The 21541-nt window shown below is 39.0% G+C and overlaps 1 protein-coding gene across 10 annotated transcripts in view; it reads left to right on the top strand.

The window, feature by feature from the left end:
* The window catches only part of Nrg3 (neuregulin 3), a 1068996-nt gene that overhangs the window by 798932 nt on the left and 248523 nt on the right, over positions 1-21541 (top strand). For all 10 annotated transcript variants that reach the window (XM_052734004.1, XM_052734003.1, XM_052734001.1 and 7 more), the window contains exon 3: positions 16967-17040. In XM_052734004.1, coding sequence (XP_052589964.1) covers positions 16967-17040 — 74 coding nt within the window. The remainder of the gene's footprint in view (positions 1-16966; positions 17041-21541) is intronic.

Raw genomic sequence — 21541 nt, 5'->3', positions numbered from 1 at the left:
AAGAGTAAAGGAAATTTCGGAGGAAAAAGGAGATCATTGCCCCCAAGGTGCTGTGAGCAGGGTGTGAGGGCACGGGTGTGTGCCTGTGAGTATAATCATGAGCCACTGAGAACATTTGTGGTGAAGGAACAAATGACATGGGTTGGAAAGACTAGTAAAGCTCTACACTGAGACTAAGGTAAAGATTTCTTTTACTCTAGTTTACACACACACACACACACACACACACACACACACACACACACACACACACACACACACAAGACCTATTGCCTTAAACCAAATAGAGAATATGATCTTTGGTACTGATGTTATGAAAATTTGCCTGGGTGTTTAGATTGCATTGTTGGACCTTTACATCTACCACTTCCTCCTCAGATTAAACCAATTTTAATAGACAAGATTTGGAAGAAAGAATACATCTTCTTGAACATGTCCATACTTAGTTTTCCTATTTCCTCATAAATTATGCAATATAACTATTTATGTAACACTATGTAGTTCATATGCAGATACTATACTGCTTTATATAAGGGCCTTGAGAAAACTCATTTTGTGATGTCAACAAAGAGTCCCAGAATCAGTGTTAAACTGACAGTGAAAAAAGAACTATTGGGGTGGCATTTTATTTGTGCACACCAATAAAGCTTATCTGAAGATCAGAGGAAAGAGCCAGCGACTGACTATACTAAAGAAGTATGTAAGTCAGGCAATGATAGCACACACCTTTAATCCTAGCATTCTAGAGACAGAGATCTACTCAGATCTCTGTGAGTTCAAGGTCACACTGGGAACAGAGCCAGGTGTGGGGGCACACACCTTTAATTCCCAGCACTAGTTAACCACAGAGGCCTAGAGGTCTGTACAGACAGACAGGAAATGATAGAGCTGGAAGGAAAGATGAAAGTGATGTAGCTGAGGGGAGAAAGGAAATAAGAAGGCAGGGACATAAAGACAGATAGGTATGAGTATACAGGAGGTAGGTCTCTCTTTGGGCTGAGGATTTCTTAGGTTAAGAACTTGTGGCTGTGGCTTGTTCTGTTCCTCTGGTGTCTCAGCTTTCACCCCAATATCTGGCTCCAGGGTTCTTTTTATTAATAAGACTGTTCAGCAATTCATCTTACAAAACTGTATAAATAAATATATATGTAGCTAGAGTTTTTCTCTCTGGGTACCACCAAGCCCTGGCAGTCCCGTAGCCCACTTATAAAATAAACATACAGACGCTTATATTATTTAAATTGCTCAGCCATTAGCTCAGGTCTACCATTGTCTAGCTCTTACTCTTATACTCAGCCCATTTCTGTTAATCTATATGTCGTCCCATGTTCCGTGGCTTTACCTGCTGCCTTTACATCATGCTCCCTGGATGGCAGGCTGACGTCTCCTCTCCCCTTCCTGTTCTCTCAATTCTCTCTGCTACTCCCACCTGTACTTCCTGCCTGGCTACTGGCCAATCAGTATTTTATTTATCAGTCAATCATCCACAGTACTTCCTCTTTTTCTTTTTTTTCAAAATGGAAGGTTTTAACTTTAACATAGTAAAATTACATATAACAAAACAATTATAAGCAAGAATTACAGTTACAATATTAAAGAAGATAGCCTATCTATCTTATATTTATGAGTCTAAGGTTTTATATCTAACTTATCCTTTATCATAACTGAGGAAATTATATCTAGTCTTCAACTACATCCAAGACCCCAGAAGGATATACTATTACCTGAGAAATGGGAGAAGGATGCAAGCAACTTTCAGGAGTCTTGCAGGGTAGACAGAGAAAGCTGGCAGCCTGGTCAGTCACCTAACGTTCCTTTGTAAAGTTGGGGCATCTGTCTTCAGCCCACAGGCCTAGAGTCTCTCAGTCACTTTTCTCTGTGTCCTGTAGAATGTCTGGCAGTTTCCTCTGCGAAGCAGGAACCTGAAGGACCATTTTGCCAAGCAAAATTCAGTGGTCATCTTCCTACGGGTCCTGCATGTCCAGTCGATCAAGCAGTCCAGGCAAGAACAGTTTCTTGCCCAAATGGCTATTTTTGACAAGGTGAAGATAAACTCCATATGGAATGTTTTCGATGCCCATCCTCCTCTCTAAAGTAAATCAGTGCTGCCAGGAGCAGACATGTCTCATTGTCCAGAACGTCTAAATTTTTAAAACATTTTAAATGCCATATTCTGTAGGTCTTTGAAGTATTTGAAGATTACCTACCTAATTGAATTATATCTATGTATACCTAGAAAACACATGACTATAAGTTTGACTATCATAGAAGACTAATTATTAATCTGTATTTCTTAATTATCCATTGCAATTTAAATGAGTTACATAAACATAATACCTCAAATGAGAATAGAAATATATATACAGTATAACAAAATTAAGTTTAAACTTGTATCAATAAACTAAAAGCCATAACAATGTAAAACATTTTAAACAAGTTGCTCTTTAAAAGTAGATTCAATAATCTACCCTTTCATCCAATCATATCTCTATCATATCCTCTTTTCTTCTTTAGAAAGAGATCGCATATATATATATATAGTCATGTCAAGTGTGGACCATATAGAATGTGGCCAATACTGCTCACAAATTACTTGTTTGTTCTTATTTCTGTATCCTGCCTTCTATCTGAGGAAAACAATTTTTAACCTTGTTCTCTTGACCAGGGGCTTCAGCCAATAGAAAGCACTAAAATGAATGCTTGGTCTCTCTAATTCATTTTCTGTGTTTGTGGTTCATCTCCTCTAGCAACTAGTGGAGTGGCATCTCCTGTCTGGTAGATCTACTTGCTTCATACTAAGTACTCTCTTACTCTCTCATTCTGTTTCTCTCTCTCTCTCTGTCTCTCTCTGTCTCTCTCTCTCTCTGTCTGTCTCTCTCTGTCTCTGTCTCTCTGTCTCTGTCTCTCTGTCTCTCTCTCTCTCTGACTATTTATTTGATCAATCTTTATACAGGAGAAAAGCAATTTCATTCTATGTTAATTTACCATCCTCTATTGAGTTTCTCACCATTAGTCACCTGTGCCATAGACTTACTACATTTTCTTGATTCAAAGATATTTTTGTGTTCAAGTACAGATGCAGGTTACTTGGCATATTTAATTTTAATTGCTTTTCTATATTGAGAGGTTGGAATATTTTAACATATTAAGTTCAAAGCCTGCTTGACTATCATGTCTTTTTCTTTTAGCAATTTCAAACTCTTAAATTATGCCATCAAGTGACAATGAATATATCATTAAATTGTAGTTTAATTTTTGTTATATATACAATAAGTATAAAATGATAGGCCATCCTTACTAAAAAAAGTTAATGGAGCGGAAAACTGAAGAGTATACATAATACTTTGGAATGGTTAAGAGCATTAAGAAATGGAGAAACACAGCCTCAGGTATTGCTTCAACTTAGACATTAATGTGACTTTGCACACATAATTTCCATGTATCCTGGGGCATTGAAATGCACTTCTCTTAGCCCCAGAGTCCTCCCCATGAAATAGTTATAGAAGCCCCTCCTTTTCATCATCAGCTCCCTTGAACATTACTTCATCTTACTTGAGTAAAGCTCTCAGACATGTGTGCTTGATGTAGGCCTGCAGGGAAATTGGTCCTTACTTTAGCTGTTGTTCTATAAGATGAAGTACTTTCTAAAAGCACTTTCTGGTCAGTGTATTCAAAGATAAACACCAAAAGGAGCATCACATGTGACCCTTCTATGCTTAATGCTAACATAAAGTAATCATGGGCTATTTAGTGATTTCAAGTCATAACTCATCTTCTGAGCTTTCGTTTTCACTTGCCAACAGGTCCAGTGAAACACTGTAGTAGTGTGAATGAGAAATGATCCCCATAGATGTGAGCACTTCAACGCTTTGTCCCCAGGTGCTGTCAGTGTTTGGAGAGGTCTAGGAAGTGTGGCCTTGTTGGAGGAAGTATATCACTGGAGGCTGGATTTGTGTTTGTGGTTCAAGGTGTGAGCAGCTACCTGCTCCAGCTGCCACCCTCCTTCTCTGCCACCATGAACTCTCACCCCTCTGGAACTGTCAGCTAAAGCTAACTCTTTCTTCCTTGAGTTGCCCTGGTCATGGTGTTTATCACAGCAACAGAAAGGTAACTAACAAAAGTACTCTTCTGAATTCCATTTAGCTGGCCCCACTTACTCTGTGTATGTCTGTATGTGTAGATGTCTGTGTGTCTGTTGTTTGTGTGTGTGTGTGTGTGTGTGTGTGTGTGTGTGTGTGTGTGTGTGTGTGATTTGCCCATGTTGCAAAAACATTCAGGTTTATAATAATATTCTTCACTCTCATTTCCATTCCATGTCAGTAGCTTTAATATCATCACCTCCTTTTAAACTTGGCTTTGACATAAAGGTAGAAGAAGATAGGAAAGTAGGGCTGTAGCCAGTTAGATTACACTGGCCTCTCTACAAAAGAATGTTTCATCGAAATGATTTGGAAACATCTGGCATCAGATGTGGCATATGAATTTAGGAATGTCTTTGATTCTTAGAAGAAACTATGAAATAGCAAAGAGAACCCTAAATTTAGAAAGAATACGTGGGTCCTGGACCTTGTTCTGCTACTTGTGCCCTTTTATGTCTTACCCAGGTGTCCAGTTCTTATTTCAAAACTTCTTCCTCTATACAATGCTGCTGTAAAAGCAGGTGCTTTTTGTGATTTCTTCTTCACAGCATATATACATTGGATATAAAATCTACATATGCATCTGGTTTAATTAGGAGGGAATGTTTTGGTTTTGTTGTGTGTATACACACAAAAGTGTCTGTGCATCATATAATATAATATTGGGGCATTCCATTTACAGAAAGTCACATGAAAATAGCACTGCTTGATATAGTCAGCACAATAAAGAATCTAAATCATATTTCAAAACTAAATTGCCCGCCACATCCTGTGTGGCATCACCAGTAAGCATATTTTTAAATTTGGAAATGCACAAATGCCAGCTGTGGGTAAAGCGCTTGCCCGGCAAGCCTCACAACCTGAATTCAGATTTCCAGGACCTACAGAAAAGCCTCACACAACAGGACACGTAGTTTTAATCCTAGCATTCCTAGTGGGAGATGGGAACTGGCAGCAGGAGAATCCCTTGAACCCCAGGGCCAATCAGCCTGAAGTACAAAGCAGACACCATGCAGGAGTGCTCAATGGGTAGAGCAGCCAACCATGGGCTGCTCTCCAGCTCCCTAGGCCTACCTTCTCACTGGGACCTCTCCCCAAACACAGGAAAGCTTATCACACAATTTTCTTTGAGATTTTCCTCTTTGCTTGTTTCATATAACACATGGCATCGGTGTCCTGGTTGGTCTATTCTACACAGAGTAGCGACTTTCTCAGTTACCCCACAGCTAGTCTCTTCCTTCTTTTCCTTACCTAGTTTATTATTCTTAGTTTCCAAGGTTGGTCTTAATGGTATTTCAGTGTGCAGAAAGCATGATTAAGAAATGGGACTTTTGTGCAAAACCAACGTTGATCTAGTCACACAATTCTCTGGTTTCTTCCTAACAGGTTTCCAAACTCTTAATGATTATGTTTAACTGAGTATCCATTTAAATCTAAGCACCTGAGTCATACTTTTTTATTTTTTTAAGACTGGTTCTGCTTTAAACTTCTCATAGTCTGAGTTACATGAAGTGTGTTAATATGAAATCATTCTCCATTCAGGCCAAAGATTCCTTCCTGCTGATGAATGTCATACATAATGAAAGATTTTATCCCTTTTTCCTCAGCAGTAAATCATTTATCACACAAGGGCGATCCAGTACTGCAGATTCCTATCAAAGCTGCCCAAGTCTTCTAGACTGTAGATATGCTGATCCTTGTCAGCTGATTGGACAATATCCTGGCATCAATGGGAAATTATGCTGTTCAATTGGGGCTCTGAACTCTAGAGGCTTCTAAGATGGCTTTAGAAAACAATTTACATTTAACGGAGAACTTTCTATGATCTAGACATGTAAACTGGCGAACTCTTCTTCTTCCCTGCCCTGATTAAATCAGAAAGCTCTGTGACTTTTTGCAGTATGCTCTGTGATGTTCACAAACTGATTTGTGAGTGACACTGTGTAGCTACTTTGCTCTCTTTCTCAGGGAGACAATAATTATTACCACTTATTTTGAAACATGCTGTGGGTGGTTTATCAGTCTCTTTGTTAATGAATTGGCCTTCTCTTTTATAATGCTAATCATAGGGACACCTTTAAAATAAAAATTACCTCTCATCTATTTTTTTTCTCTGATTCTGCCTTATCAAGCTCTGTAGCGTTTAGCTTCAGGGAGTCGCCCACCCAGCTCAGACAGAAAATAAGCTGACTTTCTTGATCTCTTATGAATGACATACTCTCTCACCATCTCAGGCCCCTCACTGAGTTCCAGAAAGGACACCACAGCCCCTCACATGGGTCTCTTCTTCTGTCTGGTTATTGATTGTTGGTGATCATTGCCCTGTGTGACGCACGTGTACACACTGCTTTTCAAACTCAATAGCACAACAGTATTAAAGATAGCCAAAGTAAAGTGAGCTGAAGAGTGAAGCAAGAAGAAGTCCTTTAACCGTCCATGCCAGTGGGGCTGCTGCCCAAGAGCTCTTCTGCTTTATTTTGATGGTAGGCGAAGCATGGTGGTGGTCCACTCAAGGCAGACACTCCAACAACTGCACACAGCATTACTCAGTTGAGTATCACTTCCTGGTAAAGTTGCCTGTCAGTGCCCAGGCTGTTGAAGAGGCACGTACTGGGCTGTGTGAACGCTTTATGTGGTTAATCCAAGGATGCATAAGGAAGATAAAACCGACATTGCAACGTTGAAAAGGAAAACATACCTGAATTCTGATGTAATAGTTATGGTAACAAAGCTATACCTTGGCTTAAATCTAGGTAGTCCTGTTGGTAATTTTCCCTGGATGGTTTTTCTTCCATGTACGTTTGCCTGAGTTAGCAAATAATCCACAGTAAGCAAAGTTAGACTTGGACTTCATGGAAACAATGAATATAATTTTATTTTCTGCCTCACATATTGTATATGCCATAAAAGCAATCCTATTTATCTGAAATACAAAGTAAACTAGCGTTTTTCTTTTCTCTGGACATGCTGTGTATAGAGGAATTCAAGTTGTAGCCTTGGCTATTCTGTGGATATCAGTTCTGCACCTTGGTATCTATAATGGCCAGAATTGTGATGCTCCCCTAAGCCTCACTTACTCCCAGTGATAACACCTGAAGGTAGAGTCATTAGGAGACAACAAAGATTAAGGACATCTTAAAAGTAGCCTTAGTCTTATAGGAGTAAGGATAGTCATATAGGAATATGCCTTAGTCACATAGGAGTAAGAGACAGATCACAGGGGATCAAAAGTATCTTCAGTTCACAGAGAGAGACCTCACCAGCTCCACCATGCTAGTAGGTTTATTTTCTGTAGCTTTTTTTCCAGATGTGATAAAAATCAAAACTAAAGTGGAAAGGGTTGTTCCGTCAGCCCATCTTTGTACTAAATCATACTATATTGTATCCTAAATTATCTGGTACCTTCATACTACATTATATGTTTTAGTTTTATGACTGAAATATTAAGGGAAAAGTGAAAGACAAGAGCAAGTAGGGTCAGGCAACCATATCAAAGACTAAGTGTTCATTGAGACTAATGTGATCACACCTCAGCAATGACTCTCCCCAAGAGACTGTGCCATAATCCCAGGTGAAGTGATAGGATCTGAGTAAATGGCCACTGATTTGCTGGTAGTGACAGCAAATGTTGTACCTGGCTGCTAGACACACTGCCTGGTGGAGAAGATCTTAGTGCTTCATAATCACTCATTTGCACTGTGTCTCTTCAGTATGTCTTACTTGATGTCACTATTTTCCTTTGTCTCTTGGTGACTGAATGTATTCTATTTCCTGCATCCAAGTAGAAGACTTAAAGCTTGCATGTGAAATCATAGCAGTTTTAAATTAAGGAATTCGTCTCCATTAGTTTTCATATCCTAATTTTGCCCAAAGGGATAAACTGTTAAACAATTCCTAGTGGTCGTTTTGGTAAGATTTTGGGTTCAATTTTATTAGTCAGAAATATCAGAATGACCTTAGAGGAATCATTTTCATCAGTCATGGACTTGATGACATGTTGGGAAGCCTCTAAATTGATAAGGTATTGTAAATACTTGTTGATAAATCTCTGCATTATAGAAGGCAGCTGCTACACTGAAATTTATACAAATCCAACCCTAAATTCTTCCTTTTATAGTCAGAAGTGTTGTAGAAAGTCTGTACCCATAGCTAATCTGTAGATAATGTTAATACCAAGTGGTTAACTTACAGATCTTGCTGTCTTAATTAGTGTTCCTTTTAAAATAAGACCACTTAATTAAATTCTCAGTTCAGCTAAAGAAAGCTTACTCTTTAATCAATGTCACGATATTCTCCATAGTCAAACCTACATTCTACTTTCAGTTAAAGACTGGCTGGGGACGCGAATTTGTTCTAAAACCATTAATGATTTTGAGCCAATGACTCTAGACTGCAGATCCCTGGGGAGAAAAATTTCTGGTCCACCCATCACATTTATCATTTAGAACAAGCAGCTTTTGGAATTGTGACTTCTCCAGATCTATCTCTTTCATACTGGGCCATTCACTTCAGATTACTTGAACCAATTTTTTGTTTTTGTTTGGTTGGTTAATTGTTTTTAGCGTTAAGTTTTGTTTTTAATCCAGATAGTCTACCATGAAGAAGTGTCATCAACAGTGCATGCCCAGCCCTAAGCTCCTGGAAGACCACCTTTCTATTCTGTTTCTGAACTCAACTTTTTAAGTTCCACAAATGAGCAATATTGTATAAGATTCCGCTCTTTGCTCTTAGCTGATTCCTCACAACACAATGTATTTCAGTGATGTATACAGTGTGTACAATATTCATCTGTGATGTTCCAAAGGACAAAACCAATTTTTTTCATTCTGGTTGAAAGTATCTGTACTGGCTGGTTTTGTGTCAACTTGACACAAGCTAGAGTCATCAGAGAAGAAGCCTAGGTTGAGAAAATGCCTCCATTAGCTCCATATGTAAGGTGTAGTAGGCTTTCTTGGACTGCCAGCCCCCAAATCATGACACAGAGGCATATTATTAATTATAAATACTTAGCCTTAGCTTAGGCTTGTTTCTAACTATTTTTTGTAACTTAAATTCACCCATTTCTATTAATCTATGTGTTGCCCAGAGGCTTGTTACCTCATCTACCTACAGTCCATCCTGCTTTCGTGCTTCCTCTGTGTCTGGCTAGCTGGCCCCCAGCTGGCTGGCTGACTTCTCTTTTCTCTCTTCCTGCCAGCCCCACCTATCCCTCCTCTGCCTAGCTATTAGCTATTCAGCTTTTTATTAGTCCACTCAGGTGCCTTAGGCAGGCAGGATGAAATAGCAGTACATCTTTACATAGTTAAACAAATGCAACACATCTTTACATAGTTAAATAATTATTCTGCAACATAAACAAAAGAAACATATCTTTACATAGTCAAACAAATACTCTGTTCTACAACAGTAAGGCATTTTCTTAATTAGTGATCAATGTGGGTGGTGTCATCTCTGGGCTGATGTTCCTGGGTTCTATAAGAAAGCAGACTGAGTAAGGCTTGTGAAGCAAGCCAGTAAGCAGCACTCCTCCATGGCCTCTGCATCAGCTCCTGCCTCCAAGTCCCTGACCTGTTTGAGTTCCTGTCCTGACTTCCTTTGGTGATGAACAGCAATGTGGAAGTGTAACCTGAATAAATTCTTTCTTCCCCAACTTGCTTTTTTGTCATAGCATCTTATTGTAGCAAGAGAAACCCTCACTAAGAGAATATCTCATTGTTTCCATTATTTTCTTTACCTATTTTTCCTTTGTTATTACTAGATACTTCGGTCAACTCCATACCATGGCTACTGTGAATAACAATACAGTGAATATGGACATGAAAATATTTCCTTGACATGCTTATTTCATTTTTTTTGAATGTCTATGCAAAGTAAATAGGGAGATTGCTGAACCAGATATATTTTCTACTTTTTGATAACTTCCACATTGTTTTCCACATTGGCTGTACTAACATACATTCCAAATAATGACATAAAAGAAATAAGTTCAAAACACACACTGTATCTTATATAAATTATACAACAACTATTATGTACTTAAGAATTTTTGAATGAATTTTAAGTATTCTTATTGTTAAAAAAAGTAAGACATTGCTTATATTATTTGGCTACACTTTCTGAAATATATTTCAAAATAAATTTGAAAACATGTTATACATCATGCATATCTATAATTTGTAATTATGAATAAAAGAGAAAGAAATGTTATGCTTCTTTAGTAATGTTTTCCTGGGGATTCTTCCCAGCTGTAAGTGGTAAGAACTTTTGAAATCAAGACCAAATCAGTGTCTATAATGCTGCTTGCCTAAGAACATATTGATATTGGATAACAATTCACAGATCAAGTTCTATCACTTTTAAAATAATAACTTCAGTTCATGGTGCCCGAACCACATTTTTAACTATTTAATCTTACATAAAATGTAGAATAAATACCAATCTGTATATTGATCAAATTTCCTTGGAGAGAATGAGAGGGTTCATAGGTAAAGCAGAAGTTTGAAGTCAGTCCACTGAGTCTGGAGGAAGTGCAAATTCTTGTTGTGGGATCTTGAATTAGTATTGATAACTTTGCTTCGTCTACTCCTTACTGAAAAATCTGGGATGATAGTTCACGGGACACTGAGAACTGGAATCTATTGGATGTTTACCATGAGCCGTTTTTATAGGATCTTTTATTACTAATTGTAATTCTAGACATTAGCTACTATTATCTTCAAGGATGAGAAAGATTAAGCATTCATTAAACACTAGACCCAGGATCAGGATTCATGATCAGGAGATGCACTACTCAACCCCCAATGCTAAATGTAGCTTCATCATGGTTTCTTCATTTTCCTTATGCAAAGTCTGGCACTGAAGAGGTTTGGCAAAAGCCAAGGTAGAATACTTGGATGAATTGTTCTCTGTCAAATCTAAATTCCATAGAGTTTTTAAAATTGACAGAGTGATTCACTATGACCAGATATCTAATTTCTGGGCATATCCAAAGTAATGGCCACTTTTTTTTTAAGGATAAAGGGCTAAATAACCAAAAATATATATACTTTTTCTGCCACTAGTTCCTTCAGAGAAATAATTGATTTCTTTTGTTTAAAAGTTTGTTTAAAATCAAGTATTTATGCTTCCCATAGAATTTGTATAAAGACTACACAACACAGGAATTGAAACAATCTTCCATATATTTTCATTGTTAGGATATTTTCATTTTTGCGTTTTCCAAAGCCCATCCTGTGGACACAAAGCATAAGGTTTCTAGGTATGAAAATAGCCAAATCAGAAGTATAGTATATCAACTCTATGTATTATTTTTTCTTACTTCTATTATGCTCATTTTATTATACTTGAGTTGAAATTGGTAAACAAAAACACTAAAAAAAAATCATATAAAATACATCCAGACAAAAACTAAGTGAAGTGAGAAGGGCTGCACTCAGGAGGAAGAGTCAGGCGGATCTCTTTGGTTCAAGGCCAGCCCCGTCTACAAGAGAGTTACAGGTCATCCAAGAATGTTACACGGAGAAACCCTGTCTTGAAATACCAAACTAAGAAAGAAAGAAAGAAAGAAAGAAAGAAAGAAAGAAAGGAAGGAAGGAAGGAAGGAAGGAAGGAAGGAAGGAAGGAAGGAAGGAAGGAAGGAAGGAAAGAAAGAGAAAGAAAGTGAAACATCAGGATAGAAACCTAACTCTTTACTAATTATGATATTAATGAAGAAGATGGTTTGTGAAGACTGTGTTGGATAGATCATCCACGTATATAATCAGATCATATATGAGAACGAAGAGAGAACAATGAGAGAACAGTCCAGGTGAGCAATAACACTTTCCACTAAGAAATGAGAAAATTAAGGAGGAAGAGATGGTGAAAAATGTATTTCACCTAACATGCATTTTAAGTTAAATTAAATTATTCTATTAAGATGTTGAAATTCAAATTCTGGAAGCATTGGATAACTAGTAATGGCACCTGGGGATTCTGCAGCTTTTACCCATACTAGAATCATTGGCTCAAACAAGTAAACTGTTGTATGAGAACTGTAAGAAAGAGGTGAAAATGATGTTAATAGTTGAGCTGATGGCTGCAAGAACTGCTTTAAGTCAATCAAAGATGACAGCTCCTGTTGAACATAAACCCATGACCAAACTTCTTTTTTGTCAATTAAACTTGTTTTATGGCAATTTTATATGTGTATATAGTGCATTCTAGTTATTCTCACCCACTGCTCTTTATCTCCCTCCCTCCCACACCTGTTATCCACCCTCCGACCTCTATGCTAGTTCTTTCCCTACATTTGTGTGTCCTTTTGTTTTATGACCCATTGATTATAACCATTGCCAGTTCTGTGACCACGGAACTAATCCTTGGAGCCAAATTGGCTCGCTTTGGGTATACAACTGAAGCCAGTTACTGCTCCTCCTCATGAGTGTATTGATAGTCAGTAGGGAGGGATAGGCCTGGTGATCCCTCCATGATCCATGATTGGCTGTTGACAGACTCAGTCTTGTTCTGGCCTAACATAGGAAGTAGCATCAGCTGCTATGAGATCACATTGCATTGTTCTTGTCACACTCTGAAGCCAGTACTCCACTACCCCTCTCTGTTGTTTGTTTTTTTGCTCATCTGGGGGGGCGGGGTCCTGCCACCCAGCTCCTGAATAAATCACACACAGAGGCTTATTCTTACTTATAAATGTCCGGCCTTGCCTTGGCTTGTTTCTTGCCAGCTTTCCTTAAATTATCCCGTCTACCTTTTGCCTCTTGGCTTTTACCTTTCTCTGACTTCTGTAAATTTTACACTTACTCAGTGGCTGGTAGGGTGACTGGGTGGCTGGATGGCTGGCCCCTATCATCCTCCTTTCCTTCTCTTGCCCTTTCTTTTTCTTCTCTCTCCAATTTCTTCTCCAATATATTTTCTCTGCCTGCCAGCTCCATCTATCCATTCTCCTGCCTTGCTATTGGCCATTCAGCTCTTTATTAGACCATCAGGTGTTTTAGACAGGCACAGTCACACAGCCTCACAGAGTTAAACAAATGCAGTATAAACAAAAGTAACACACTTTAAAATAATATTCTGCAACACTTCTCCCCATCTTCTTGCTCTTATTCTTTCTGCTCTTGTTTTTGAGTTGTTCCTTGAGACTTCGAGGGGGTGTTGTACATGTCCCATTTAGGGCTGAACACTCAACTATTGCTTATTCCTTAGCCCGTTCAGCAACCGTGAGTCTCTATATTCATTACTATTCACTATCCTGGCAAGATGTTCATGGGACAGGGAAATTGTGCCAACTGAACTATTTAAAACTCTTTTCTTTGGGGTCCTTCCACATGCAGTCTTGATATATTGACTATTTCTGTTTTATCATGCCAGACAAAACAACATTGAATTCTAGCCAAAGATAATGTGTTTTGTACTTCCTCATCTTGGCTGATATCCATGGCTCTCCCTTTGGTTACTGATTATCTTTTTTTTTTCTTTTCTTTTTTTTTTTTTTTGGTTTGTTTGTTTGGTTTTTGTTTGCTAAAACCAGCCAATGGGTTTTTTCTCAGGGGCAATGTAGAAGAGAAAAATGATCCAAAAGGATGCCTGTTATTTCAAATTAAACTGGACATGTGGGAACATTTGAAATTACACAGTCTTGCACTCTGGGGACATGAGTGTAATATGGTACCTAGGCTCACCATTGACTAGACCTGGAAGATACTGGAGCTGGGTGTGCAGAGTACCCATCCCTCTCTTAACTCCATGTCCACCATTGCCAGTGGTTAGTCTCTCTTCTTCTAGGGAACAATCATAATTGTGTCTATGTCTTTTCATCTGCCCTACTTGGCTTCAAATGTCATCTCCATGATCCTCCTCATTATGACCTTATATACTTGGAAACTAAGCGAAATGTGTGTTAAGAAGTTACATTTTCTAAAGAAACAACTTCTTCAGCTCTGAGTAAACACAGGATATTTGAGGCTAATTTTGCCCACAGTAACACGTCTCAGCTCTTATAAACCAACTTTGCTTGGTGCTTATTTTACATTTGGTAATAATTCTCTCATTTTCTTCATGCAACCTTTTGTCAACCCTTAATGTTTACTGCCCGAGTATGTAGAATCAAAACTTACCTGTGAAATGACTAGACAATACTGTATTTTTTTAATATAGTGGCTATGAAGCAGGCTTCTAAAAGACAAAGGAATACAGGAATAGGTGGACTGAGTGAGCTTTCAGAAAAAAGCAGAGAAGGTGAACAGATTACTAACCCAGCTAAGGCAAGATTTGTGCTTTTTTAAAGAAAGCCATATTTACCAGTAAATATTACACATGTACTTTTCAATGCCATTCATTATGCCATACTTTAAGATGAAACCAGTATTCTGGCATATAAACACCCCTCTTATTCTTTACACTGTATTCTTCAAAAAGAAAACAATAACTCTATTCATCTTCCAAACTAACTGAAGCAGAAGCAAACCACACAATATTTGTCAATTATCACCCCAAGAGAGGATTCTCCAGACTCATTCATGCAATAGAATTGTTTTTGAAGATACCCCCTTCCCCTGATGCTTCAGCATTCTCATAGATCCAAATCACTTCATCAGCAGTCCACGCTAACAACATTCCATCTTCATGTTTGGATAATCTGAATTTATCAAGGTGGTGTATGTGTGATTTTAAATGAGAAATTTTTATGTTGTTTTTCAAACCCTAGCACCAATTAGCAGTGGCTTGCATCTTTCCCAACAGAGCAGGGCTTGCTGTGGTTGAGTATGTGGCTGTGGGGCTTATGCTGGGCTCCCTAGTCTGAGCAAGGCTGCTACACTCACCATCAAGCTCTATTACCTGCAGCCCACAGGTATGAAGGTAGCTGGAAAAGACTCACTTTATAATTTTCCTAACATTCCTTGAAGCCTAATACTCTAAGGTGGGCTCTGATTGATGGTCAATCAGTTCAAGACTGGAAAAATTTTAAACCTCTTCCTTTATTTTATTTTCCACACACAAATAGAATAATGTGTTTTAAGTAACAATGAACTTTAACAAGCAAAGCGAGCAAAGAAACAAACAAAAAAAATGGTGCTTCCCTTTAAAGGCTGTCATTCCCACTAGGATGTCATTTCCACATTAAATAAACGTACAAGCAGTTAAAAGATATATAAAATCTCCCGCACGGGTTGGAAATAACAGTTCAAGAAAGTGTATGTGTATGATAACACATATGCAGGGCATGATTCACAGTCACAGAGAAATAAGGATTGAGGTACCTTGGCATTGATAATTCTAGATGAGCATAAATGTCAGCATCAGGGCAGCTTTCAGAAAACTGAACTTTATCTTATTTATCACAAATATGTTTCAGTCCTAAGTATGGTCTGGCAGACTTTTCACTATTAGAAAGTCAAGCATTTGCCCATTTTATTTCAAGCCACAACAGATATTATTTATATTTTAAAGCAGTGGGAGATAAGGGTTTGCTCAAATGAATTTGTAGGCACATGTGATTTCTGAGATATCTGTATACACATAGTAGAAATGTTTGTTCTCAGACTATGGGGAAAAATCACCAACATATTTGAGAGTTTCATGTTTTAAAAAGGTGTTGAAGAGAGCCTGTCTGATTATCTGAGTTCCAATTTAGCTCAAAATGAAAGGCAGAAAATGGCCTTCAGTATTGCTGCTCCTGTTGCAGTAAGCCTCATCTAATACTTCTCACACTCAGAAAACAAAGCATAGTCCGAGTGAAGCATTCGCAGTCCTCCTGGCAAGTGCCACGAGACTGTCTCTTTGAATACTTGTGTCAATTTCATAGATTTCTACAAGCAGACGGTTGTTTTTCAAACCAGATTTTCATGACAGCAACCCAATTTTTCCCTCTTCAAGTAGGATGGATTCATCTCACAGGTGACAATGGTGACTTCTCTGCTTAGTTCAAGCATGACGGATTAAACCTTAGGAAGACCAGTAAATACTGCCTTCTCACTTAAAGAGACTGCATCCAAACAGTGTTTGGGACCTTAGTTACATTTGTAGCTTGAAGTGGCTGTAGATGTGTGGTGGTTGTCTGAGCTGATCAAGCAGCCATAATTGATTGAGCCAAGCAGAACAAGCAGAACTGAAGGTTTGGATGCACCTCAAAGCTTCCAGGGTGTTCCTAGCCTCAGCAATATACTCACTCAGGATAGTTGCCCTGTACAATGCCTGGCAGAGGCCAGGTACTTTGCATATATTTTCTAACTATACAGGAGCAAACAGGGAGACTTAGATGCCTCCTCAGACCATGCCAGGTGATCTGTTGATATTTCTGGAAAGGAAGTGACTCTGACAGGAAGAAGAGCTACAGATTGAATTCAAAAAAGCAAAATCAGCAAAGAAGAGAACCAATAAAACACAAGGAAATAATACAATAAGCCTAAATCTGTAACTGGTGTGTAATATTAGAAAATGTCTGTTGTAAGAAAAATGGTGCTTGCAAAATGTCTCTGAATGCATTTGGAAACCAGAGTATTGAACAGGAAACATGCCCCTGGTGCCAGGCGTGTAGGATGACCACTGTCCACACTGCTGAGAGGGGTATTTGGGATGTGGATTTGTTCTTTGAGTACTGTGTTTGCATCTATAACTGCATAGCTGTGTTCTTCTGGTGTTTTTGTTGATTTGTTTGTTTTGGACAAAATTAGAATCTAGAATCTGCCCATGGATATGGGAAATAGGCTGAATCAAATAAAAAAGTCTAAGTAGACTGCTCTCACTTCATTGTTAATGCTGAATCTGCTTGATGAGATCTCAAATCTTCCACAACCACATGCATATATTTGTCATTTATCCCCTTTTCTCAGGTGCAAAGAAGGCTACCAAGGAGTCCGTTGTGATCAATTTCTGCCGAAAACAGACTCCATCTTATCGGATCCAAGTAGGTCAAGCCTTTTTCTTCTATGTAATGGGATGTATAGGCAGTCTTGCCTGAGTGAAGGTCTTAACTGGGCTGAAGGTTGTATTTCATTCCTGCATCTCTGAAAGCTGCCAAGGATAGAAAATACGGGAGCTATCCCTGCTCAAAGCACAGTCGGGATTAACTCTGTCTAACTCTTCCACCATGTAAGATTTAGCCTTCTGCCTAATGCCAGCCCGCACCTCTGCTGGTAACCAACTTCAGGCAACCCCCTGCCTTAGTACCCAGGCTGGCTCCTAATATCACTCTGTTGCAGAAAGAAGGATACAGAGAAATAGCTCATTAATTACTCTAAAGAATGTTATGAAACCGCATTTTCATATTGCTTCTGAGACTTTGTCTGGTAATTTGTGATAATGGTGAACTTATTAACATTTACCTTACTGAAATAAGAAAATATGTGTACAAAATTACTTAAGATGTTTTCAAACAGACTTTAAAAACCCAGCTCCAGTCTGCCCACACTATTTTCATATCAAGGATTATAATACTAAGGAAATAATTTTTTTCCTTCATGAAAAAATAGCATTTTTTCAACCCCAAATACTATTGGTTATGAGTTTCAGTTATTATATGAATTTAAAGGCAACTTTATATGTAAAAATGACCAGTTCTGATTAAAAGCAAAAATTTTTGTTTGCCTCTGACAGTTATTTCAATGGCTGCCACAAATGAATCATCATTACAGAAAGGAGATTTGGATGGACTCAAAAATTTATTTTAGGAAGCATTTTATATTAATTATAGCTAGAGGTGGTCTTTTCAGGCCACCTATATTTTATAACACAAAGAACATGTGTGACTGTCTTCAATATCTTGTCACAATGTGTGTATCAATTTGTTCCAAAAATTTCTAGGCAAATTATCTTGGCTAAATGCAAACTTACTTAAAGTAATGAAGTTTTCCTTTAATTTCATTTAAATGTGTTCCATCTTGGCAAGGCATTCATCCTGTCATTGTTTGCAAACGTCCCTTCCCTGGAGGAGGGTGAAGGTTGCCAAAAGGCTAGCAGCCAATCCGGATCTCGGTGAAATGTGCAGTACCGCTCTCTAGACATTGTCAGAAGCCCATGGTGTCAGTGGGCCGCTCTGGATTGTCTTCTTCCTGCAGTTGCGGTGACTTGCTGAGCTCGTGTCTGAAGCTCTATTTAAGTTGCTCTTGGACACATACATTTGGGGCATCGTGAAGCTCACATCAAAAACGAGCTTGGTGATTAGTTTTCTCTGCCCCCCAAAAAAGCTGTTTCCTAAAGTGTCTAGTTGGCATTTCATTCGTCATTCTCTTTTCTCTCTGTCGGTATTTCCCATTTTCTCACCTCCTTTTCTCCTTCACTTCTTTTTTTTTTTATTTCCTTTATTTATTTTACATACCAACCGCAGATCCCCCTCTCATCCTTCCTCCGGCTCCTCCCACCCCCTTCTTCCCTCCCCCCGCCCCCGACTTACCCCCCCACTCCCCCATCCCTCCTCTAAAAGGGTAAGTTCTCCTATATGGGACATCTAAGCCTGGTCCATTCAGTTGAGGCAGGACCAAGGCCTCCTGCTTTATTAGAGGTGAGCAAGGTGTCGGAGCATAGGTAATGGGATCCAGAAAGCCCGCTCATGCACCAGGGACAGATCCTGATCACGCTGTCAGGGACCCCTCAAACAGATCCAGCTACACAACTGTCTCCTGTATGCAGAGGGTCTAGTCCAGTCCCATGCAGGTTCCACAGCTCTCCGTTTAAAGTTTGTGGGTTCCTTTGAACTTGATTCGGTTGTTTCTGTAGATTTCTCCATCACACTTGACACCCCCGCACCCTCTGACCCTGCTCATGTAATCCCTCTTCCCTCTCTTCAACTGGACTCCCAGAGCTCAGCCTGGTGTATGGTTGTGGATCTCTATATCTGCTTCCATTAGTTATTGGATGAAGGCTCTATGATGACAGTTAGGGTATTCATCGATCTGATTAGTAGGGTAGGCCAGTTCAGACACCCTCTCCACCATGACTAGTAGTCTAAGCTGAGGTCATCTTGGTGGATTCCTGGGAATTTCCTTAGCACCAGGTTTCTCCCTTAATCCATAATGTCTCCCTCTATCAAGATATCTCCATTGCTCTCCCACTCCTTCCTTCCCCTAGCTCGACCATCCAGTTTCCTCATGTTCTCATCCCCCATCCCCTACCCTCTATTGCCCCCCTGTCCCCAGTTTACTCATTGGGATCTCCTCTGTTTCCCTTCCCAAGGTGATCCTTACATCCCTCTTAGGGTCCTCCTTTCCTAACTTCTCTGGAGCTTTGGGTTGTCGTCTGATTATACTTTGCTTTACATCTAGTATCCACTTATGAGTGAGTACATACCATGTTTGTCTTTCTGAGTCTGGGTTACATAACTCAGAATGATATTTTTTAGTTCCATGCATTTGCTTGCAAATTTCATGATGTCATTTTTTTTTTTTTTACAGCCGAGTAATACTCCATTGTGTATATTACCACATTTTTTTTTGTCCATTCTTTGGTTGAGGGGCATCTAGGTTGCTTCCAGGTTCTGGCTATTATGAATAATGCTGCTATGAACATAGTTGAGCAAGTATCCTTGTAGTATGCTTGAGAATTCCTTGGGTATATGCCCAAGAGTGGTATCATTGGATCTTGAGGTAGAATGATTACCAAATTTCTGAGAAACTCCAATACTGGTTTCCAAAGTGGCTGTACAAGTTGCACCCCCACCGACAGGGGAGGAGTGTTCCCCTTGTTCCACATCCTCTCCAACATAAGCTGTCTGCAGTGCTTTTAGTCTTAGCCATTCTGACAGGTGTAAGATGGTATCTCAGAGTCATTTTGATTTGCATTTCCCTGATGACTAAGGATGTTGAGCAATTTCTTAAATATCTTTCGGGCATTTGGGATTCTTCTGTTGCAAATTCTCTGTTTAGACCTGTAGCCAATTTTTTTAATTGGATTGTTTGGTATTTTGCTGTCTAGTTTCTTGATCTCTTTATATGTTTTGGAGATCAGCCCTCTGTCAAATGTGGAGTTGGTGAAGATCTTTTCCCATTCTGTAGGCTGTTGCCTTACCTTATTTACTGTGTCCTTTGCCTTACAGAAGCTTCTCAGTTTCAGGAGGTCCCATTTATTAATTTTTGCTCTCAGTGTCTGTATTACTGGTGTTATATTTAGGAAGTGGTCTCCTGTGCCAATGCATTCTAGGCTACTTCCTACTTCTCTATCAGGTTCAGTGTAGCTGAATTTGTGTTGAGGTCTTTGATCCACTTGGATTTGAGTTTTGTGCATTGTGATAAATATGGATCTATTTGCAATCTTCTACATTTTGACATCCAGTTATACCAGCACCATTTGTTGAAAATGCTTTCTTTTTTCCTTTGTACAGTTTTGGCTTCTTTGTCAAAAATCAGGAATTCATAGGTGTGTGGATTAATGTCAGTATCATCAATTCAATTCCATTGGTCCACATGTCAGTTTTTATGCCAATTCCAAGCTGTTTTTATTACTATAGCTCTATAGTAGAGCTTGAAGTCAGGGATGGTGATACTTCCAGAAGTTGCTTTATTGTAAAGGATTATTTTAGATATCCTAGGTTTTCTGTTTTTCCATATGAAGTTGAGTAATGTTTTTTCGAGGTCTGTGAAGAATTGTGTTGATATTTTATTGAATCTGTAGATTGTTTTTGGTAAGATTGCCATTTTTATTATGTTGATTCTACCTATCCATGCTGTGGGATGTTCTGTGTGGCAAATGTGTTGCTCTGATTGGTTGGTAAATAAAACATTGATTGGCCAGTAGTCAGGCAGGAGGAAGTATAGGCGGGACAAGAAGGAGAATAAAGCTGGGAAGTGGAAGGCTGAGTCAGAGATACTGCCAGCAGCTGCGATGACAAACAGCATGTGAAGATGCCGATTAAGATACATCAGGTTTGACCAGCCAAGACCCCCTGAAAGGTCTCCGATGACACCAAGGCCCAGATGATCCAACATCCAGAATAGTTTGAAGGCAACTGGCTCAGACAATACATAGGAATATACATATTCCATAATCCTAAAATTTTCTTTGTGTCCCCATAAGATACAGCGCCCCCTCCAGCAGGAAGTAGTAAGAGAAGCTACACCCAAATTCCCAAATTATATGTAATTTTACTTTGTTAAGGTTAAAACCTTCCTTTTTGGAAAAAAAAATAAAGGGGGAAGTGCTGTTGTGGGATGTTCTGTATAGCAAAAGTGTTGCTCTGATTGGTCAATAAATAAAACACTGATTGGCCAGTGGCTAGGCAGGAAGTATAGGCGAGACTAACAGAGAGGAGAAAAGAAAGAACAGGAAGGCAGAGGGAGTCACTGCCAGCCGCCACCAGAACAAGCAGCATGTGAAGATGCCAGTAAGCCACGAGCCACATGGCAAGGTATAGGTTTATGGAAATGGATTAATTTAAGCTATAAGAACAGTTAGCAAGAAGCCTGCCACGGCCATAC

The sequence above is a fragment of the Peromyscus californicus genome, unplaced genomic scaffold, assembly GCF_007827085.1.
Source record: "Peromyscus californicus insignis strain IS unplaced genomic scaffold, ASM782708v3 Scaffold_12__1_contigs__length_115047231, whole genome shotgun sequence".
NCBI lineage: Eukaryota > Metazoa > Chordata > Mammalia > Rodentia > Cricetidae > Peromyscus > Peromyscus californicus.
Note: the sequence above shows the minus strand (reverse complement) of the source record. Positions and strands in the feature narration are given on the sequence as shown.